The sequence below is a fragment of the Chaetodon trifascialis genome, chromosome 6 (assembly GCF_039877785.1).
Source record: "Chaetodon trifascialis isolate fChaTrf1 chromosome 6, fChaTrf1.hap1, whole genome shotgun sequence".
NCBI classification, from domain to species: domain Eukaryota; kingdom Metazoa; phylum Chordata; class Actinopteri; order Chaetodontiformes; family Chaetodontidae; genus Chaetodon; species Chaetodon trifascialis.
The window spans coordinates 20,441,097-20,464,327 of NC_092061.1; the positions used below are offsets into that span (position 1 = coordinate 20,441,097).

Consider the following 23,231-nt stretch of genomic DNA (forward strand, 5'->3'; position numbering starts at 1 on the left):
CAAAGTTGTGTTTTGCAGCTGAAAGTTGTGCATTTTTAACACTGTTTTAACATTTTATCCCTTTCTGTCACTTGTTGTCTGCAAAGCACTTAGTGGTAGATGTGTCAGAGTTGATTCAGCTGGACTTAACTAAATGGGACTTTCTTTCTCCCTGTGCTCCCAGACAAGGCTACTACGGAACGTCGGGACCTCCGGCCCCAGTCAAAGCCCTGACAGACCTGAAGCTCCACTTAGCCAACCCCTCCCACCCGGTTTCCTCCTCGTCTTCATCTGACATGGTGGTCATCCACCCGGGGGCCGTCCTTGCCATGCTCGACCTGCTGCCCTCCGTCTCCTCCGACAGCCAGCCAGAGGTGAGGAAACATGGGAAATAAATGTGCACTTCCTGTTAAAGCGGGTGAAGGGGTTACATGCAGGGCAGGAAAGTTCCTTTTGTTTTGGTCAGTTGGACACACTGGTTTGTACATGTGTTGCGAGTGGGCATGCATTTAACACAAAAATGCAAATTAAGCAAATTAAATGGCAGAAAAATCAACATATCTTCCTCCTGCTCCTCCTCCTGTGTCCCTCCAGCACGCCCTCGACCTGCAGCTGGCAGTAGCCAACATCGTCCAGCTCCTGGTGAACAGTGAGAGGAACCAGCAGGTGCTGTGTGAAGCTTGCCTCCACCAGCGACTGTTGCAGCGCTGCAGTCAGGCCCTGGGTGATGAAGACCACCCGCTGCACCCCCCACTGCAGAGGATGTTTGAGAGGCTGGCTTCGCAGGCCCTGCAGCCGATGGCACTCAGGTACTGGGCTTGGTGATACTTATGTAGGCTGCTGCGTCCCTAAACCCCACATTATTATAAATCCCAGTGTGACTTCATGAGCAGTGAGCCATTTAACGCGTTACGAGTTTTCACTTTCTACCATAATAACAAATATCAGTCTCTGTTTTTTCATTGACAGACATGTTGATTTAGGTTTGGTCTTTGGTTTTTATTTAGTTGTATATACACACAATGATTTTTTGTGAGAATTCATGTGACGATCACTTCACTTATTCACAAAAAATCTTTCAGACTTCCTTTGATCAGCCTCTATTGTACTTTGAGCTGACCGCTACTACTAGCATTCTGATAGGCTGCCGCTAACATTCATATTAACATGCGTGTTAAAAGCTAATGTCTAGTATGTAATGTTTAATGTTAGCCCAGAAGTATGCGATTATGCTCTTGATTTAAAAAATATGTTATTATTATTATTTTTGGGTGGACAATGCAACAGAGATTCCCGGCCAGATGCAAATATCGCCCCACTGATATGCTGCTGCTCTTACTGTGTTAGCATGCTAACTAGCTAGTGTTTCCTATTGAACTCAACACAGAGATGAGGTTTTCCCCTCCAGTGTCTGAAAATGACGTTTGGGAAGCGTAATCTGCTTTGACAGGTTTCGGTGTGTGAAGCAGGGCGATGTATGCAGACAAAACAGAGCGATTCTCATTTCCCACTTGGCTAGTTAAGCGAAATGGGAGGTTGGGGTTGAGGATTGGGGAGTAAAGTTATTTGACATGCACATGGATGGTTCTTTTTATATGTAAATGTGGCCTCTAGCCGGCTGCTATTCTCTCCCCACATAATAGTGCTCGAGATAAGCATACTGTATCTGTAGCTGTCGATCTGTTTCCCACCCTCCTCTCCTGTCTTCCCTCTCACTGTCTGTCTTCCTCACTCTTGTGCTGTCAATCTTCTTCTGTCTCTTCCCGTTCATAATTCTGCTCCTCCTGTGTGTTTTTTCTCATTTTTTCTCCGCTCTGCTAACATCTGCAGCCAGGCAGTCTAGTTTCTTTGGTGTTGTTCTGATGCAGTCTGGTTCCAGCCACCAGTGTCTCTCACTCAGCACTCTGACAGCTGACACAAACCATCAGTGGGGCTCTTTGCTTTCAAGTCGATTACTTGCCAGTCGAATCCTTGCAAATGTGCTGTTAACCACAGCTGCCGAGGAGAACGAGTCAACCTGCAAAGTGACTGCTGACTTAACATACTGCGTGCATTTAAATGGATGCTTTTATCCAGAGTGCTTTACAGCTTCATGAGAACGTACAGGACGTGTTCATGATTGGTGGCTCCACTGAGAACACAGCAGCTTTGGCTGGCAGTGTTGGAGCCACTTAGTGAGCCACTTCAGACCTTAAAGATTCTGAATTAACATACATTTTATTATTGAGAAATAAATTCCTTTTCACTGTTTGTCTTGTGCTTTTAAATGTGTTTCAAATGTTATGGAAAGGTGTTAGAAACAAAATGCATTATTGTTTAACAGATTGTTTTTTCCTTCCTATCCAGAGTCTTATGACTCATACATGCATTTTGTTTCTCTTATGCCATTTGTAGGTTTAATGGTGAGTGCGGCCTCTCTTAGTTCCTCCTGAGTTCAGCAAATACTTCCTCCGTAATGCCACTGAAAGTATTTTGATACAAATGGATGCTGAGTTACACCATGAATTCATTAATGCAGTAAATAAGGGCTGATCAAAAAATAAGCAGGTATTTTACTTTTGATTCATCTTGCGCTTGTTTGTTTGTTTTTTTTATCCCTCCAGGGAGTTCTTACGTCTTGGAAACCCTCTGAACTGCGGCGCCTGGGACAAGAAGCTCCTGAAGCAGTACCGGGTTCACAAGCCCAGCTCTCTCAGCTACGATGCCGAGATGAGAAGTAAGACAAGAGCAACTGTCATCCTTGTTCTGGCCACATGATGTGCCGGGGGTCTCAGAGGAAACGCTGTTCCTGGTGTTGTTGATCAGATCTGTGTAAAGCAAAAGGCCCCTGCCTGTGTCCTTTTACATTTAGTCCATGAGTAGCAGTGATTGGCTGCACTGCGTTCAGCCACAACACCAGAGGCCACTTCAAAGAACATTTCAAGTGTTTAGACCTTAAATATTAGTATTAGTGTTATTTGAATTTGTAGAAAAACACGCCTGTTTAGAAGTGATCACTTTTTAATAGCTGAGAATTGAGGAGTTTAGTCCATAGCTGTCTCCCTTACAGTTATGAAATGATAATGTCATGTGAGAGCCATCCCTACTGGCAGCCTTCCCCGTCTGCCACCGTGATAACCAGCTTCCTCGTGGGAGAAAGTTTGATTCTGAAGTAAAATTTTGAAAAACAGATCATCAATCTTCTAGCGCGTCTTCTCTTTTTCATTGCTTACTCGCACTGCAAGCTAATCGGGACAGATCCTCCGGTGAATAGGCTGTGATTGCAGAGGATGAGCTTCCCCTTGCCATTTAATTGTTGGTGGAAATTACCAGCGCGGGCTCGGCCGTGGAAGGCACAGGGATCCTATAGATTTTCAGAAAGCTTCAGATGATTGCAAAGTCAGAGGAACGGCCTGGCTTCATATGTACAACCCTTACATTACAGCCAGTGCAGCTTATTTCCTCCTCAGAGTTCAGAGCTGGTAGGAAGGCTAAGCAGAATGTGTCACTGTTAGATGAATGCATGCAAACATTTTACACACAAAGCGCAGGCGCATATGCAGTAGGGTTTCTTAACGACTGCACTGCGAGTAGATTAGAGGTGCATTTATTTTTAATGAATGCACCTCAAATCTTCCAGTCTTCTTGGCTTCTGATTAATATCCAGTTGATGTGTAAACTCCGTGTTTAAACAAAGATCGAGCTGCCACTGTGAATCTAATGCAAATGGTTTGTTTTCTATTAACAGCTGGTAATGTTTGTAATTTTGTGGGCTCCTCAGCGTGTCCTAATTGCTTATTGTGTCTCCTCCCAGCTGAGAATGGATATTAAGTCCCTACTAATTACTGCTCTTTACAAGCAGCCACAGTTCGAACTCACAGTGCTATCTTTCTCTGTTTGTGAGAGGATAATCCTGCATGGTTTATTAGCTGCCTTTGCAATGCCTGCTTTGATTTCATTTGTCTTTGTCAGATGTGCTCTCCACCAATAAGCAAAGCAATCCGCATTCTTAGTAGAGGGTTAAATATTGTACGGAGTTAATTCAGATTTTTTTTTTCCAAATTATAGCTAGTTAATAGAGAGAACAAGTTACTGAGCATGGCCAAACCTCCAGGTTTAAGCGAGTGGTCCCTGTAACCTGTCTTTCCTGACTCCACAGACAGTATGACCATGTCCATGGAGGGCTTTGGTCCCGACAGCGTCTTCACCACGCCAGCGGAGGACAACGGCCAGTATCGCATCAGCCGCAGCCTCGTGCGCTCCGCGGAGGGCAGCACCGTGCCCCTTACCCGAGTCAAGTGCCTGGTGTCCATGACGACGCCCCATGACATACGCCTGCACGGGTCGGCTGTCACGCCTGCGTTTGTGGAGTTCGACACCTCACTGGAGGGCTTCGGGTTAGTCAGCATGAACATTCCGACCTGAGCTTGAGTGTTTGCATCAGTATGAATGACCAGTTCAGGAACATTCACTCTCCCTTTAGCGCTGCTTTGGTCTACATCAATTCCAGAGAAGAATATGTGGCTCTGGGCAGGAAGAGCACAGTGGGCTTATTGGAGTTTGTTAGCTAAAAACAGCTGCCTGCTGCTGCTGTAGACAGAGTTGATGTGAGCGTTGAGACTGAACCAAATAGTAGTAGCGCTATAAAACTGAAGCAATGAGCTAAAAGAGGCTAAAAACCTCAGTGAAGCTGAGGATGACTGCAGCAGGGAGTGATGTTTATCGCTTGAAGTGGCACCTTTCAGTTTTCATCACATCTAATGATTTGATCTATTGTTAAAATAGAAAATATTTATTTGAGTAAGGTAGGAATAGTTATTCTAATGCTAAAAGGATGTTAATAAAAGGATGGAAGAGGGTTTAAACTGGCCCTTACGGCCCCTTATGTTGTGATTTTTGTTGTCCTTGTGTCCTTCAGAGCTCCAGGAATGGACCAGTGTTCATTACATGCTTATAAAAATGCCACTGCAGCAACAGATGATGCCACTGTTCTGTGAACCACTTCTCTCTAAATCTCTTTGTGGATCCGTTCTCCGCAGCAGTGACACACCCTGCAGGGTGCCACGTTATTTTCCCCTGCAATTAAACAGGTTGTGTGTTTTTTACCTTTCAGCAGCACCTGCAACAGTCTCAGCAGGAGCCCGTTATCTCCTCCAGTTGTAGAGCCGTGCATACAAATAGGCTTATTTTCTGCCTTTTAGGTCATATGACACTGTTCGTGGGTGCTGCTGCTGACAGGCTGTGCTGCGCCCCGAGCTTTCTGTTGTATGTTAGCAGCACGGTGACTGTGGGGGTCAGAGGAAATGATGGCATGTGACCTTGGCAATTCGCCCCACACCTTTGGCAACATGTACATGACACATGCACACATGTTACGCTGACACACAGTAAACAACTGCTAAGAGAGACTTAAGATTACAATATGTTTTAGTATTCATTAATATTCATCAGGAAACGAGTTTAAGAAAAAAAGAGATGTCTTGCAAAAGGTCATTGTAGACATTTCCTGTCAGTTTAGCCAAAGGTTATTTTCTGCAATTACTTGGACAGCATTGAATTAGTAGATAGCATCAGTCTGGCTGGGATTATGCTGTGGTAGACTAAGGCAGCAAAGGGAGGAATTATAAATCTGCTAGACCTTCACTCCGGAAAGGAAAATACAATCTCAGTTTGTCTGATTGTTTCCAGTGTCCCTGAATCTTATGTGTGTTGTTTTTCAAATACAAGGAACACAGCAGCCACATTGCATCGTGTCATTTGACATGCCAGATGTGACACTCATCATACACGTACAAGATTTGTCTTTCTGACAAACATCGATGCTGTCAAGGTACAATGGCTGGGACGTGCCAAATAAAATTGATGAAAATGCTGCATATCTGGAGCTGGGGAATGGAATGGTGACATATCTTAATATGACATCAGGCACCATCCTGTGTCCAGCCCCACTGGGGTGGTAAATTGCATAGAACATATACGGACACAAGCACAGGTCTTTTGATGCGTGTCTTACACTGCTGGCTTGTGTGGCCCTTCATCCTCCCTGTCTGTTCCTTCAGTGTTGTGCTTCTCTGCTAGATGGGCGCTGCACTTGTTAACGTGAAGAATGTTGCCAGAGTGAAACGTTTGATCAAAACATCTTCAAATCCTTCTTCAAAGGTTACACATCAAGATCACTCGCCTTTGACTTACTACTTGTAGACACCCCTCGCCCACCCAGTGATCATATTTCCTGGTCCATAATTTCTCATCCTCCCTGATTTTTTTTTTTACCCATAAGATCCCTTTTGACTCGTCTCAGCAGCCTCCTCAGAATAGAACATGGAGTTTCTTCTGAAAACAGAAGAGCAGCAGCACACAGGAAACAAGGCACTGGCCCACTTTTCCTGAGCATAAACAGAGGACACACACACGCACACTCACACACACACACACACACACACACACACACACACACACACACACACACACACACACACACACACACACACACACACACACACAGACTACCCCTCCTTCCTTTCCCATCTGTCACCATGAAATATTGATGCCCCTGCTGCTATCACACATACATGCACATATCCACTCTCTGGCCTGCACAACATGCTTACACACACTCAGACACACCACTGCGCACTCGCCCAGCCAGCCGTCTCACAAGGGGGCGAGGAAGATGCTGTCAGTGTGGGTGGAGGGAGAAAACACAGAAGATATAAGAAAACTGCATTTGATTCTGACCTGAAAAAGGAAAAATTAGCATTTGGAAAGCTGGCGAAATCCCTGGAGTGTTCTTACTTGTGTGTTTAACCTAATCACGTTGATGACTAATGGGGGGAAAAAGGAGAGCACACATGTAGTTACTCTGAAGCAGCAGGGTGGTGTTCTTCTTAGCTAGACAGACTCTCTGTTCCACGGAGGACCAGGCTGTCTGCCCTTGAGAAGTGTCCTTGAGTGAGTCATTGAATCATTGAGTCATTGAATCCCTGCCAGCTTCAGAGACGCTGTCTCGTAGCTAACCGTGAACTCTGACCCTGCATCCAGGTGGAGGAACAAAAAAAAAAAAAGGAAATCGAGAAAGCCACATAAAAAAAGGATCATTATGAGGCTCAATTGGTGCCGCTTTCAAAATGTATCGCTTTGTAGAGCGCTAATAAAAATATGTCCAAACCGATAGTTTAGCACCTAAAGCTAAAGATTTTACAATAACATAAAACAGAGAAAAGCATCAAGCTAAAATGCAAAACAGCTCAGAGGGTAAGGCTTACAATATTCTTTATTATAAGTCCCATTTAAAGACCAAAACAATGAGTCACAGAGTGTCGATGAGCCACACTGGGTGCATTTTATTTTGACTCAATGACATGTACGCTGTCCTGCTGCTGGAAATACTCACTAGAGCACAGAATGTGTATTAATCCACAGCTGAAAATAGTCCCCGTTAAATACACTGTATGCATTAATAAATGTGCTGCTGCCGAGCTGATTTAGGAAATTACTTTTAAAAATGAAATGCTATGTTTGTGATGCTTTGAAAAGATTTTTAGTCTCCTGAGTCTATTGTTCAGTAGGAACCAATGGGTTTAGTGCAGAGTGCCACCGACAGTTTGGCTAATTGTTTCAGCGCTGTTAATATGTCTTTTGTAGTTATGCTGTAGAGATCTTTGAGTTTTTTTGTTGTATTTTGTCTGTAGCTTACAGGAGGAGCTCCTTCAGAATTACACTCATTTCCTCTGAGTTGTCCTGACTTAGTGATGCAGTTTGACTGTCTTGCCTGCAGAGAATTACATAAGAACATAAGAATTACATAATGACCCAGGTCTTGCTCTCTTATAATGTAAGTTAGAAAGCAGTTAGTTTGTTTGAGATAGACATAGTTTCTAGTGCAACATTCAAAAAGTCACTTCCTGTTATATCAATACGAGGGGAAGTCATGAAGGGATACTGATCCCATAGCTAAATATAATGAATTCTGTATTCTCTGTGTAGATGTCTAGTTATTGTGATTCAGGCTCTCTGCAGTCAACAGCTGCCATCAAGGCTGTCCTCCAGCGCATGTCCATCCTGGCCAGGTTTCGAGTTGAATTTGCCACCGTCCCTTCATGCAGGCCTTTTTGTCCTCTCCAAAATTGGGGGGCACACAAATAACAAATCCCCAGAGAACTAGTGTCTTTGGTGCTGGTTCAGGGTGATTAGAGGGGAGGAAATAGCACCGAGGGCCAGTGAGTCAGCAGAACACAACGCCGACTCACCAGTGAAATCCTCTGCTCTTTCGAGGAATCGTTGTCAGCCTTTGTCTGCTGTAGAAGTCCCTGAAAAACTCAATGACCGTGCTTACACGCATCACCCTTGTCCACCATCTTAGAAGATAACTGGAGACTTTTAAACATTTCATATGTGGGATTTCTGTGCAGGCATTGTATTTTTTGCCGTAATATTAGAAGGATCTGAATCAGCACTAACGTCAGCTAAAGTGCAACGAGAATCAACTGAGAACAAGCAGATTCTTTTTGAAAAACCAGCCTGAATGTATGCTTTCGTCCCACCTTTATCCTACTCTCATACATAATTAATCCTTGAGCATTAGGCTGTTGAAATTTCCATATTTTAATACAAAGCTCCCGTTTCTCCAGCGCTTGAATAATAGGACTGTTCTTTGTAACTTCAGATGAGTTTTTCTAATAGTTTATCTCAAGGATGGAGCCAGACTGCAGCAGTAATTCAGCAAACCTGCACCAAATCTCTTTCACAATAACAACACATGTAAGCTGACAACATGTTTTGTATCTGTTACGGCTGTTTCCCCAGATAACATTCATCATCCATTCTCCGTTAATCTGTCTGTTGTCCTGTGCAGGTGCCTGTTTCTGCCCAGCCTGGCGCCGCACAACGCTCCCACCAACAACACCAACGCCTCGGGTGTCAGCGATGGAGCGGTACTGAGCGGCATGGGCACAGGTAAAAACAGCTTCATTTGGTGTTTTTAATGAGTGTTTTTTACTGTGATAGGTCATGTTGCAGTTGGGGAATACAGCACAACCGTTACCTCTACATTTCACCTCGTAGTATGGGCACATGTTGACGACTTGCAGGAGTAGCTTGTGGACGAGAAGCATGTAAGCTAGCTGGGAACATGTGCAACTTGTTGGATTGTTTGCACATTTCTTTTTGTTTTCTTCAAAGGAGAGAGAAGATTGCACAACTGTGGCAGAGTTTTAATGTCAGGGTGGGATTTAATCATCAACCAACAGCCAATATCTGGTACATTTTTGTCACCTTACCAGCTAGTTTGGCAGACAATGAGCTGATAGTTGGCAAAATAAGATTTTTTTTTCCTTGTCCCCATGGTGTTAACATGTTCCATCACTGTTTCAGAAATAATTGGGGTATGAAAGCATTTTTGAACTGAAGCAGTGAAAGAACTTTTTCCTGCGCATCCTAGATAATCTCGGCTCACTGAAACACACACACACACACACACACACACACACACACACACACACACACACACATGAAACACATGAAACACATTATATCCATCTTTGAACACTGACACGCACATTTTTTAAAATGTTACCCCCACACACACACACACACGCACACACGCACACACGCACGCACACACCACAGATCATTGTGCTAACTTGTTACATGTGTGGTGTTGTATGTGTGCACCATCTTCCTCCTCGCTTCTTTTCCCCAGGTTACCTGTGTTCTAGTTTGTCATCTTTTTTTTAAACCTCTCAGGATTCCTTCATCTCACCCACAAAGACCATATTTTTATCAGCTCTCGTCTTTTCTGCATGCAAATGAAAAACTACAACACCTAAAACCTGAACAAGCAGCCAGTTTGATCTCAGTGTTTCGCGTCCCTTCATGGTGCACACATTCATATCTGCAGTCGCAACCCTCGTCTGTCCTTGGGCCTTCCGTTTATTTCTGTCTGGTCGTACAGTGTGTTAAAAACAAGTCTGTTTGTCGCAAAATGCACCATAAAAAAATCTTACCAGCCGAGATTGTGCAGAAGAGGCTTTCATAGACCTGAAGGCAGGGGTAAATTGAATCTATGACGTGACGTTATGGTTGATTTTCTAGTCTGTAGCCTCATTTAATATTTATGAAGCACAGCTAGACTCCTCTCTCTCCTCTCTCCTCTCTCTCCTCTCTCCTCGCTCTCTCCTCTCTCCTCGCTCTCCCCTCTCTCCTCGCTCTCCCCTCTCTCCTCGCTCTCTCCTCTCCTCTCCTCTCCTCTCCTCTCCTCTCCTCTCCTCTCCTCTCCTCTCCTCTCCTCTCCTCTCCTCTATTAATCGACCCCCTCTCCTCGTCCACTCATACATTACTATCATTTCTCCATCTGTTAACCTATTCCTCCACTCCCTCTGCACTCACTCACCCCACTGTCCTCTTCTTCTCCAGCCCAACACTATTTATAGATCTCGCTCTTTGCCTCCCTCGTTCCTTCTTGTCATTCACTTTTTCATTTTCTCTGTTCTTTTCATCTGTCATCTGTTTTTCAACACTCAATCTTTCTTTTTTTTCCTCCTTCACTTGCATGCTCCTCCTTTACGCTGTCTTTGTTTCCTCCTCCGTCATCCCTCTCCCTTGTCTCCTTACCTCCACTCTTCTTGCATCATTTGTCTCAATCCCCTTCCTTCCCCTCATCTGTCCTTCCCTGCTTCCCTTTCCTATCCCACTCCTCTCTGACCCACATCCTTGGATGACATCATCAAGAAGTCCATTCATCAAAATATCCCCCGTCTGCTCAGGAACTCACAGCACCTCTGTTGTATCAACCATTGACAGAACTACACGTATTCCCTCAAACCAGTTTTAATCACAGTGTCTTTGTTGTTGCAGCACTTCCACTGCAGCTTTTCCTGCAACGTTCATGGATTTTTTTTCTGCCTTTGAAGTCCCATGAGGCCATAGTCAGCTCCACAAATAAGTAATATAATGGCACCAGTGAGCTTGCATTCAGCTTGTAGCTGTCGTTGGGTCTGTCCTCCAGTGAGGCCTAATGTAAAAATAAATCCTCACTCATCTGGCTCATAGCAGATGGTGATGTGCCAGCAGACAGTGCATGATGGTATTCTGGCCAATTTTAATTTGGTCCAGTCTGATAACCTGTTGAGTGACAGCCTGATCCTGAGGCACAGTGTGTATGGCTGCGAGGTGCTGGTCAGTGTAGCTCAAAGACTCATTTCTGCCTTCAGCTTTTGGCAGCTCAGTCCAGCAGAGTGTCACTTACTTTGATGTGGCTCCATACACTCTTTTTGATAGCAGCACAAAATATTGTCAGAATAATTTTGCCCTTGCGGCTTTAGAGTTTAGATCTTCTCCATGCACTCAATGTGCTGTTCTGCATTCGCGTCTGACAGGCAGCCATACTGTAGAAATAAATTTGCCACAATTGAGTTTGTTTTATTTGCCGGAGATAAAACGCTGAAGAGAAGTGATTACAAACAACAACGATAAGCCAGAAAAATGATGAATGCCTGCAGAAAGTAAATTTTATAGTTAAGATAAGATGACTCACGGTGAAAATGAGAGTGACAATATTAAAAAATCAAAGCTGTAACGCATGAGTACATTTCCATGACACAGTTTGTTTCTACTTCTGCTGTAACATCCGGTGGGTGTTGGCAACAACAGAACAAGAGGAAACATGATGACAAAATGCCTCATAGGGAAAAGAGAGATCACAGAGAGATCCAAATGCTGGAAACCCAATATGGCGTACACACCTGTGGTCCTGAAGGCAGATGTGTGGAGAGAAACAATGTGTGTCCTCTTAACACAGTTCAGTACTGCAGTATCAAGGTTGCTGTTACAGTGTGTCGCGCTTCATTGGGTCACTTTGTGTTGTTCTGGAAAGCGTTGTGATGAACAGACCGGGCTGTAGGGTGAACTCTTTAGAAAACTGAACCTGCTCTTACCTATTTTCCCTCCACCTCTTTCGCCTGCAGGGGAGCGCTTGTTCCCTCCCCCGTCAGGGCTGACCTACTCCACCTGGTTCTGCGTGGAGCGTTTCAGCGCCGCTCCTCAGGCCCACCCGGTGCGGCTGCTGACCGTCGTCCGCCGGGCCACGTCCTCGGAGCAGCACTACGTGTGCCTGGCTGTGGTGCTGTCCGCCAAAGATCGCTCGCTCACCGTCTCCACCAAGGAGGAGCTGCTGCAGACCTACTGTGAGTGAAGTCAGCATGTACTGAGAGCCAAACAAACACTTTACATATAAAGTATTGCCTTGTTCATTTTGGTGGGTTGAGGCAAAGCAAAGGACAGCGCAACAAGGAGGGGGGTGGTAAAGTGGGGGAAATCTGCATATGTATAGCACCCAGAGTTCATGTCTTTACGTCTGCCCAAGCCCTCTGACTCATCGATATCCCCCCCGTTTCCTCTCCCTCCACCCAATCAAGCAGCCGACGAGTCGAGTGAAGAAGCCTCCTTCTACGAGATCCTGCCCTGCTGTGCTCGTTTCCGCTGCGGCGAGCTGATCGCCGAGGGCCAGTGGCACCACCTGGTGCTGGTCATGAGCAAAGGCATGCTGAAGAACAGCATGGCCTCACTGTACATTGACGGCCAGCTTATCAACACTGTCAAGGTAAACTTGGAGACTCAGTGATGTCACAGATGCACAGTATCCTTGGAGAAGTCAGCTGGACTGACCGTTTAATGGAAGTACTGCTGCACACATTTACTGAGTGTGCAGCAGATTTACTGTTTCATGTTATTGTTACTCTAACAGGCATCTGTGTACAGTTGTGTACAGTGTATTGAATTCTAAATTAGCTGCAATTGACAGTTCGCTTCATGGTTTTCAATAAATGATTTATTGTCAATACAACGTAAAAAATACTGAAAAAGGCTCATCACAGATGACTAAAACCTAAGATGTTTTGAACTTTGTCTGATCGACAGTCCAAAACCTAAAGCTTTTCAATGTGCAATGAAAAATGAAACCAAGTTAAGCAGCAAAACATCACATTTGAAAATCTGAAACTAGAGAATGTTCGCTATCAACATTTTTTAATTTCCTGTCAGTCAACTTGGTGATTATGTAGCCCTTCGTTTCAGCGCTGCTCCAAATATACTGTTTCCTTTCCTCAGAGGGTATGTTTAGAATATGCTGATGTGCATCATTTCCTGTTCTCATTATCATATAATGTAAATGTGTATCTGACAGTGGCTGCGTAGAGTCTCCCCATCGACAGATTGCACCCATTTTAAGTCCCTGGATGGCACAGTGCTGATATTACAGAACAGCTTGTTATTTGCTCAGGAGAGAAACCTTCGTTAGTCTGCTGCTTTGCTGGGGAATACAAATATCGCACAATGAGCTTGAGATGTTTGCATCACTGACCGCTGTGTTGATAAAGACGAAGCACAGAAACCCATTTCTAAATCAGGCTTCAAACAGTAGACTTGCAGCACAGCAGCCGGCAGACTGTGATGTGGCTTGCGGTTTAGTGGCTTTAGATCCCCCTGAGATTAGACGGCAGAGCAGGGAAACGGCTCGGCAGACCGCAAGTCTCAGCTTCCTCTCAGTGCCACTGATAACAACGGCTTCATTTCCTGCTGAGGTTGTCGTACAGGAAACAACAAGCCAGTCATGTGTATCTTGTGTGTCTGTGTGCATGTGAGCGTGCACTTGCAGCCTTTTTGTCCCCTGTGAATGAGTGTCTGTATGAAGTCTCTAAGGATCCTTTGGGTGCTCTTCATCCTGTCTGCCCAGTGTCAAGTACTCGAACATGTTACCTGCACATCCTCATGTACTCTTGTAGAAACCCCTCATCTACATCATTACCCTCCTCCTCCCTCTCCTCCAGCTTCACTACATCCACAGCACACCTGGCGGCTCGGGCTCCACCAATCCCCCTGTAGTGAGCACTGTGTATGGGTATGTGGGGACGCCACCTGCCCAGCGCCAGCTCTCCAGCCTGGTGTGGCGTCTGGGGCCCAGCCACTTCCTGGAGGAGGTCCTGCCTGCCACCAGTGTCGCCGCCATCTATGAACTGGGACCCAACTACGTAGGCAGCTTCCAGGCCGTCTACCTGCCCTGTGAGTGGTCGCCTTAGTTCCATCCTCCAGTGTGGTGTCCTCTGTGTGCTCCCTATTTTATCTTTACACGTCCCTCATCTGACTGTTTATTGTCCTAGGTAAAGACTCCAAGACGGAGGTGGCGCCTACCTCCCCAGTGGCGTTGGTACCAGAGGAGAAGGTGTCTTTCAGTCTATATGCACTCTCCGTTTCTACTCTCACTGTGGCCAAGATCAGGAAAGTCTACAACAAACTCGACAGCAAAGCCATCGCCAAACAGGTCAGACATGCCTCGGCTCGGGAGAATGAAAGTCAAAATGAAGGCTCTATGTGTAGAGTCTGAGAATTTGAGAAAAGAATTGTAGCTTTTGCAGAGCTTGTTTTTAGTAGCAACTGTCCTTCAGTACTACTAATGCACAAATGTGATTCATACTTCTGGAGTCTGACTAAATGGAGGGCGCTGGCGTGTTGATCTCACCGGCTGACATGACATCATATCTGACTGATGTAACTGACTGAAAAAAGAAATGGCCCTTTACCTCACCACAGCACACAGTGTGGGGATGTTTTTAGCAAAAAGTAAACAGAGAAGAAATATTTATAATTTTGTGGAGGGTTCTATTGCTCACTCTGTATTTATAAATGTAAGTGCACACATGGACAGACATAAATGCATGTGTATACTGAGGGTGCAAAGGTGAAACTCAACAGAAAGTATGCAGTTTGTCTCCTTGCATGGATGTTCAATTTCACATATGTTTAAGCATTTACAGTAATTAAGACGCCATCCTTCTATTCCGCCAAAAGTGTGTGTTTGAGCTCCAAATGAGCTCCCTCCTCCATCCTTATCTCTCTCACCACCTGTCAGGTTATTTCCCAGCCTGCTCTGCTCTCCCTGCTAAGCCTCAGCCCACTGGGACTCTCAGGGAGCAAATGTCAAAGAAATGCAGAGGCATCATCATTTCTGCTACAGTGGGGCCCTGTTGTAGAATAGGAAGAGGGTGTTTATGCTGCCAGCAGTTAACAGAATATGTTAGTGTTTTTGTTCAATCCAGACTGTATCATTATCACTTGTGCCTCATTAAAACTAGAAAACATGCTGCACAAAGGCAGTTTTTAGAGTGTACCTCACACCTTTTTCACTTGCTGACACTTCCTTGTCCTCCAAATTTCCTTCATTCCTCCCATATTTCACTGTAACTGGCTAAACAGGGCTTGATAAAAGCAGAAAAAGCGAGTGGCTGTGTGTGTCTTTGGTTGGGATTTCTTACCTGAACCTCTTCCATCCCTCCATCTTTAGCTCGCTGTGTCCTCTCATGAAAACGCCACTCCAGTCAAGCTGATTCATAATGCTGCCGGCCACCTCAATGGACTGGCGCGTACCATTGGAGCGGCGGTCATTGGATATTTAGGTAAAGCAGATGTGTGAAATAACCTGTAATAGTAGCAACAAATCCTGTTTTGTACAGTGCTGTTGTAATAGCTCAGGGGCTCATTGGACTGGTTTGTTACAGTACTGTGCTGCAGAGAAGGAAAATTTACAGGATATCTCTGATGATCCCTCACATTGTTATCAGACTATTCAGCAACATATCCAAGTTAGCATTAACATCAATGAATGGAATTTGAAGTTGTCGTATTTGTCCTGAAGCTCTTTGCCTCTCTCTTACACATTCAGGGGTCCGCGCCTTCGTGGCCAAACCTGTGGCCACCAACCTGCAGTATGTGGGTGGGGCAGCGGCCATCTTGGGCCTGGTTGCCATGGCATCAGACGTGGAGGGCCTGTATGCGGCTGTCAAAGCTTTGGTGTGTGTTGTGAAAAGCAACCCGTTGGCCAGTAAGGAGATGGAGCGCATCAAAGGATATCAGGTTAGAAAGAGTTTAACGCTGGTCACGTGACAGGATGTGGTATTCTGGATTTGTAGCTGAAAAGAACAAGTGAAAAACACAAACTCATTAGTTGGTAAATATGGGTGAGCTTTGGGTTTCATAACTGACAAAAGGTGGAAGATTTTTTTGAGTACCTGTTTATGAAATTCCCCCATTACCAGTTTTGAAATGTATTCTCAATTTATTTTTTATTTGTATTTGCAGCAACTCGCCTCTCTTTCTTTCCTTTTTCCTAATTCTTTTGTCCACTGTTCATTTAAGTTCTTGGGAATATTGTCATGCCATCATGGCTGTCATTGTGAAGCTGAATGCATTCTGAGTGCAATGAAACAAGATAATTCGGATATTTGTGCTGCTGTCCTCCTCTTGCAGCTGCTGGCTATGCTGCTGAAGAAGAAGCGCTCGCTGCTCAACAGTCACATCCTCCACCTCACCTTCTCTCTGGTGGGAACAGTTGACAGTGGCCACGAGACCTCCATCATTCCCAACTCCACCGCCTTCCAGGACCTGCTCTGTGACTTTGAGGTGAGGGCTTAGATGCCTGTAAACACTTTTACAATTTAATGTGCTGTTTTGGCAGCTGAACAGCCATAAAGCTTCCCGTTCCACTTAGACCTCTACTGAGCTGATGAAACCGTGAGAGTCACAGGTGTATTTTGGGATGTACTGGCTGATGTGACCAGATGAGAAAAAGTTTCTTTTACTCGGCTGGTGATAGCTTAGAGAAGCTGGGCTGCTCTGTGCCAAGATGCCACTTCTTCATGCCAGTAGTTACGCTGCCAAGCACAACTTGTGTCGCAGTGGTCTGAAGTCTGCTCCTCCTGCTCCTCAGGTCTGGCTCCACGCTCCCTACGAGCTCCATCTGTCTCTGTTTGAGCATTTCATCGAACTGCTGACTGAATCCAGGCAAGTGTTAGAACTTTCTTTTCCTTGGGATGTGCCCTGAATATAAAAGTGATTGAACACCGAATGATTATGAAAATTACCTTCCCGAAAAAGTTATTTGGCACCATTTCTTCATTTCTCTTCATCATTTTATCAAAAAAGCTGTTCTGTGTGTGCCTCTTTCTGTGTTGAACAGTGAGGCAGCTAAAAATGCCAAACTACTGAGGGAGTTCCAGCTGATCCCCAGACTGCTGCTGACCCTGAGAGACACCTCACTGTCCCAGCCCACTGTAGCTGCCATCAGCAACGTGCTCAGTCTGCTGCTGCAGGGCTTCCCCAACCCATATGATCTGCTGAGGTAAACAAATGTTCAAACATACCTGTACCCAAGGACTTTTTGTGCGTCCGTCACACAGGATAGAGTAACAATGGAATATGTAAATTATGAGAAGCAATGGATCATGTATCCATATTCCATTTGTTGCATAGTTTTTACTGTATGCCTGAAACATAAAGCAAAACGCAAGCAAGTCCAAGCCTTTCCTTCCTTCACCTCACAGGTTTGGCCAGTTCATCTCCTCCACTCTCCCCACATTTGCTGTGTGTGAGAAGTTTGTCGTCATGGAAATCAATAACGAGGAGAAGATCGATGGAGGTAGCAGTGATTTAAATGCAGTAACATTGTCCTTGTTTAAGTGTCCACATGCTGGTAAATACAAAAGCATCATATTTGACTAGTAATAGATGAATACATATATTTAGTTGAAATGACGCATTTTCTAACCTGGCTGAATTGACAGTTTCTTCATGAAAACTTTGTTGTGTGTCCAGGAAATGATGATGATTTCGGCGGTCTCCTGTCGGCCAACCTCATTCTGCTGAGAAACCGACTGCTGGACAACCTGCTCAGGCTGCTCTTCACCACCAAAGAGAAGTGTTCTGTCAATGCCCAGTAAGATGAAAGTCTCCTCCCATATCTGCATTTTTCGGAGTAATGCTGACTGTGGACCATCAGTTGACTCCATCTTCTCTCCGTCTCCCCCTGCAGGGCATGTGAGGAGCTGGTGCGGACGCTGGGCTTTGATTGGCTCTTAATGTTCATGGAGGAACATCTTCACTCCAGCACGGTCACGGCAGCTCTGTGGATTCTGGTGGTGCTGCTCTCCAACCAATCCACCCTCAACCGCTTCAAAGAGGGCCTTTGTGGCGGCGGCTGGTTGGACCACACTGACTCCGTCCTGACCAATAAGATCGGCACAGTGCTGGGTGAGTGCACGAGCGTGATGAGGCTTCATGGCTCTCATTTACTAAGCAAACAAAATGTTAAACCCAGTAATAACATTGACATTCCCTACCACAAGAGTCAGAAGCATGCAGTGATAATGTGCAGTGTGTATACTGTATGTTGTAATATGGCTCAGCAGACGCCTCTCCTCACTCTGGCAACGCTTTCCGTCGGAGTTGGCCTTCGTTCAGTAAACAGAAAGCAGCGCAGTTTGTGCGCCGCACAGCCAAGGGTTCGTCTTCTCATTTTTTGCCTCCCTGCTCTCCCTACTGCTGCGACTACAGTCCCACCTGAGCTCAATGGTTTTCAGCCTCATCAGTTCGTCGTATTACTTCTGCCTCAGAATGCTGATTTTTATTTTCTCTTCACTCTCTGTTTCTTTTCACTATTTAAGCACATTGGTGACAAAAGTAAAGAGTATGCTCACAAATTTGTGCATTAGATTTTTTTTTCTTTCACTCCATCATCTTACCAACCTCCAGGTTGAGAACCATTGACCTTGCTTGAAAACCAAGCTGAGTAGTGACATGGCCTAAAAGAAGTACCACTGCTGTAGCATTGTCAGAATGTGTGCTCTCAGGTTGAAGCCCTTAGTTTTATTCAGATTTGGAGTTTGTCATCCAGCTCAACCAAATCCTTATCCTTTAAGTTACTTCCAATTCAAATTCTGCCTGATACTCTCAGTTAGAAGATTACAGTCCTGAATAGAGTAATCACCTTCTTGATAGACTCTTCCCATTAAACCCCAAACCAACAGCTGTAGTCAGAGTTGCCAGTAGGTGCCTTAGTCAGAGGGTGTGTGTGGTAATGTCACCTGTCTGCCTTCATGCAATATTCTTAACATTCACTTCTCCCTTCGCTCCTCCAACCCCCCGTTTCAGGCTTCAACGTGGGCCGCAGTGCCGGCGGGCGCTCCACACTGCGGGAGATCAACCGGGACGCTTGCCACTTCCCAGGATTCCCTGTGCTGCAGACACTGCTGCCCAAACACACCAACGTGCCGGAGCTCTACTTCCTGCTCATGGCACTGTTCCTGCAGCAGCCCGTCACCGAGCTGCCAGACAGCCTGCAGGTACATGTTAGTATACCCAACCTTTTTTCTTCTTCTACTAATGCTTATGGATCGGCTCAGTTGATCAGAATTTTACTGAACAAATGAATGCAGCTCTTCATTCTCTTATTCTCTAAAATCACTATATGAAATTCAATATATCAATATTAAGAAACTTTATTTCTTTCTTCCCCAAATTACACTTTTTCAAAAGAATTCTTCTTTGGCAATGATGCAGTGACAAATGGGGACATTTGCATATGTTTAGTAAAACATGTTTAGCAAATGCAGTAGCATACAGTAATATGCAGTGTGTATATTACCCCAGCCTGTGTGTTTGTCTTCTCAGTTTGACCTGGACTCCATCTGGACGTTCATCTTTGGCATGCCAGCCTCTAGTGCGACTGTGGTGGGCTCCATCCACAATTTTTACACCGAGGCGGCCTTCCTGCTGCTGGCCATGCTGCGCAGCATGCTCAACCTGGTGAGAACCACTGTTCAGCCTTCACTGAGACTGGGATTAGAAATGTGTTGTCATTTTCAAGCAGAACATAATGATCAGGGCAGACAAATATCACAATTTCACAATAAAATGAGTAAATGAAGAAGAAACAAACATGTTCAGACAACAAAAAAATACATAAAAAAATGTAATCAAAGCAAAATTCAGTCTCTATGAGGCCAGATATTATATTAGTAAAGTGCTTCATCATTGTAGTTCTCCAAAAAAGTATTGTAATAACTGTTTTTGTCTAAAGCTTGTTTTTGTAAAACCTTTCCAAAACAAGTCATCTCTTTCAGTCACACTGAGGTTCCGCAGCTTTCCTCTTGAGGACATAATGCTCTCAGGATCAATATTCCAGTCCCATAGTTATGGCTTAAGAGAAGCCCTTTTACCCACAATTCCACTAATTAGATCAGACACCTTTTCCCAAAAGCAGATTACTTTTAAACGCGCGCACACAGAGAGCTTATGTCTCAGAAAACTCTGATATGTGAGAGGTTTCTCGTGTTCATCTTGTCATTTTAAGTGGTTCTTTATGTAGGATTTCCCTGCAGTCGCTGCCCGTGTTTTTTAAGGTGTCTTTTTAAGCTCCATTAATCCAACAAAAATGACTGGGCACACATGCTGTCTTCATATTCATTCGCACACTCACACCCGGGTGCTTCTCAGTGAATTGCGCCGTGCTCGCTGCTGGTTGCTGACAAGCTTCACTCGACCTCCTGTTAACAGGCTGCTGCTGAACAAGTTCCACTCAGATTTAAACTGAACACCCAGCACTTCCACTGCTTCTAGATGTGTTTTCTTGTGTCTCTTTCCAGCCGTGGCAGTCAGAGGAGGAAGGCTCCTGGCTGAGGGAGTACCCGGTCACTCTCATGCAGTTCTTTAGGTATCTGTACCACAACGTGCCCGACCTGTCACCGATGTGGCACAGTCCTGAGTTCCTCTGTGCCCTGGCAGCAGCTGTCTTCCCCTTCAACATCAGGCCCTACTCTGAGATGGTAAGGCTGTGTATTTTCTCCTGAAATGAATCCAATGTTGAATAAAGTTCCAGCACAAGTGAAGGAGCAATAGAAAATCTGTGAAGTTTACTGGTGACGAGTTGCAGCGACTTAAATAAAACTTCAGCTTCTCCTGTACAAATCTCTTGTCCCAATACTTTAAATGCAAATGCAAAGGGATTGTTGTTGCACGACTGAGGCAATAGGTCTGGAAATGGATTTAAAAGTAAAAATTTCATTACCTGAGTAAGTAATTACAGGTATTGATCAGGAACCCCATCAGCCCACTGCAGATATATGGTGATTCTGTCCTGTGGGGCAACACATTGTAAATTGGAATCTCCTTGCAATTATGAGCAATGCAATCAATGTTAACTGCTGCACTTCAAGAACAAAGAGCAGGGCACTGCAGAGTTTCTCATAGGAAAACGTGTTTTCTGACAGTTTTGTAATGAGTAACTTGCTCCTGCAGCGGGCCAAACCATTGAATCAAGTTATATGTTGGTAAAAAAAATGTCAGAGGAAAGAATTTGGAGGAAGCAAGGCTGCACTGTACGACTGGAAAATAAAAGAATGTGCTGTTATAACTGTAAAAACATCAAAACCGTAGATTAATTGTCTCACTCCATCTGTCCCAGGTCAGTGATTTGGATGATGAGGCAGGTTCTCCCACAGAGGAGTTCAAGGCATTTGCCGGGGACTCGGGAATGAACCGTAGCCAGTCTGAATACTGCAACGTGGGCTCCAAGACGTCCCTGACCAACCACCCAGCCAAAAAGTATGTCTTTGACTTCATGAGGGTCCTGATCATGGACAACCTCTGCATGACCCCGGCCAGCAAGCAGACCCCCATCATTGACCTGCTGCTGGAGGTGAGGAGACACAGAATCACTATAATTCTTTGCGTTTTCTCTCTCTTGATGAATAAAAGCTGCTATTAAGATGCCTTTCTTGGGGTTTAAGACCAGCCGATGTTGTAGTTCACTGTGTTTAAATGAGAGCAAGCCCTCAGACTTGTAACATCGTAACTGTTAGTGAATAATGAAATGTGTGTGTCTGTTTTCTGGTCCAAGGCCTCCCCGGAGCGCTCCACTAGAACTCAGCAGAAGGAGTTTCAGTCCAACATCCTGGATGGCGTCATGGAGCACCTTCTGGCTGCTGATGTCCTTCTAGGTAAGACAAAAATCCTCAACCCGTCATTCAGAGGAATCCAGACAGTCTTGCTTTATTCAGTTTGTGGTTTCCCTGCCAGCTTCATTGTTTTTTCCAGTCTTCTATAGTTTAAGGGTAAACATAAACCTCTAAGTAATTTCCTCATGCTGCTCGCTGATGTTTAATCTTATCTTAATGGTTCACTTCCTGGCTATTAACAACAAATAGCTGATTATTAGGCAGAAAATGGCCTGGACTAGCACCGATTTCTCAGTTGGCTCTGTGAGATGTTCTGATTGTTGCATCATGAGTCAGCAAATCACAATCTGAAGCCCAGAGAACTGCAAGCATCCTTAGGATTTCACTTGACTGCTTGTGTTTAATTTAGTAAGCGCTCTGCAGTCTTGTTTTTAACTAAGATACATATGGGTTTAAATTATAAAACAATACACAAACACATTTTTTCCTTTAATCACATCACCTCTGAACACACTTCTGAACTTATCTAAGCTAGTAGTGGCTAGTAGCTACTGTCAGCACACAATGCTGGTTAATGTGGAGGTGATGTCTGACAGCTAATACATGTGCCTGCTCTCTCTTGCTGCTCCTCCATGCAGGTGAAGATGCCTCTCTGCCCCTCAGCAGTGGTGGCAGCTACCAGATTCTGGTCAACAACGTCTTTTATTTCACCCAGCGGGTGGTGGACAAGCTCTGGCAGGGCATGTTCAACAAGGACTCCAAGCTGGTGGTGGACTTCATCGTGCAGCTCATAGGACAGGTACAAACCAAAACGCCTTCAAACGTTCCTCAAGGTCCAGAATGGACAGATTCACGATTGCCTGATTAATCAGGCAAGCGTACAGTTTCCCCTCCTGCACCTGCAGAGTCTTACTGAAGGTGCAGGACAAGAAGCCTGACTGCATTTACAATAGAGCTGATGTTTGGCTATGAGTCACATTATAGCAGACAAACTTATCACACCCAGAAAAAAGCGCCAGCATTTCACTGGTGCTTCTTGTAAACAGTCTGCATTATCCGAGCGGACATTTTTCTCCGGAGCAGCCGGAGGCAAACAGACGGCGTCTGTGTGCTGCCTGTGCTGGATGGAGAAATAAAACAGTCCTTCTGTGAGACTTCCTCCGGTTAATGTAACCAGTGAACATGCTTAGGATTAAATTAGATCAGCAGCAGCCATCTGACTGCAGGCTTTATTTACTCATTTTAGACTGTGAAGGCACATGAATTAGATATGGCTGTTAGTCCATTTAGAGCCTGAATGACTGACAGGTGTCTGTTTGTTTCTCAGTCTATAATGTTGTTTATGTTATACATAATTTTTACTGTATGTAAGATTCAGTTTATGTTTTGGGTTATTCCTTCCATCACTGAGAAAAAAGCTGTTTTTCTTCAGGATGCAAAACTGAGATGGTTTCATAAATATTTTAATGTTTATGCTTTAACTCTCTTGTAAAT

At 44.8% G+C, this 23,231-nt stretch overlaps 1 protein-coding gene across 5 annotated transcripts in view; it reads left to right on the top strand.

Annotated features, from left to right (window-relative positions):
* Positions 1-23,231, top strand: part of wdfy3 (WD repeat and FYVE domain containing 3) — an 86,815-nt gene that overhangs the window by 43,274 nt on the left and 20,310 nt on the right. For 3 of the 5 annotated variants that reach the window (XM_070965236.1, XM_070965233.1, XM_070965237.1), the window contains 23 exons: positions 164-353; positions 574-788; positions 2,583-2,695; positions 4,118-4,355; positions 8,813-8,913; positions 11,922-12,140; positions 12,372-12,556; positions 13,782-14,013; positions 14,112-14,272; positions 15,293-15,404; positions 15,671-15,861; positions 16,255-16,407; positions 16,715-16,792; positions 16,968-17,125; positions 17,328-17,422; positions 17,599-17,719; positions 17,816-18,033; positions 18,934-19,130; positions 19,453-19,587; positions 20,427-20,606; positions 21,245-21,478; positions 21,680-21,779; positions 22,376-22,536. In XM_070965236.1, coding sequence (XP_070821337.1) covers positions 164-353; positions 574-788; positions 2,583-2,695; positions 4,118-4,355; positions 8,813-8,913; positions 11,922-12,140; positions 12,372-12,556; positions 13,782-14,013; positions 14,112-14,272; positions 15,293-15,404; positions 15,671-15,861; positions 16,255-16,407; positions 16,715-16,792; positions 16,968-17,125; positions 17,328-17,422; positions 17,599-17,719; positions 17,816-18,033; positions 18,934-19,130; positions 19,453-19,587; positions 20,427-20,606; positions 21,245-21,478; positions 21,680-21,779; positions 22,376-22,536 — 3,787 coding nt within the window. Of the gene's footprint in view, positions 1-163; positions 354-573; positions 789-2,582; positions 2,696-4,117; positions 4,356-8,812; positions 8,914-11,921; positions 12,141-12,371; positions 12,557-13,781; positions 14,014-14,111; positions 14,273-15,292; positions 15,405-15,670; positions 15,862-16,254; positions 16,408-16,714; positions 16,793-16,963; positions 17,126-17,327; positions 17,423-17,598; positions 17,720-17,815; positions 18,034-18,933; positions 19,131-19,452; positions 19,588-20,426; positions 20,607-21,244; positions 21,479-21,679; positions 21,780-22,375; positions 22,537-23,231 lie in introns of all 5 variants that reach the window. The other 2 variants (XM_070965234.1, XM_070965235.1) reach the window with 2 other exon arrangements.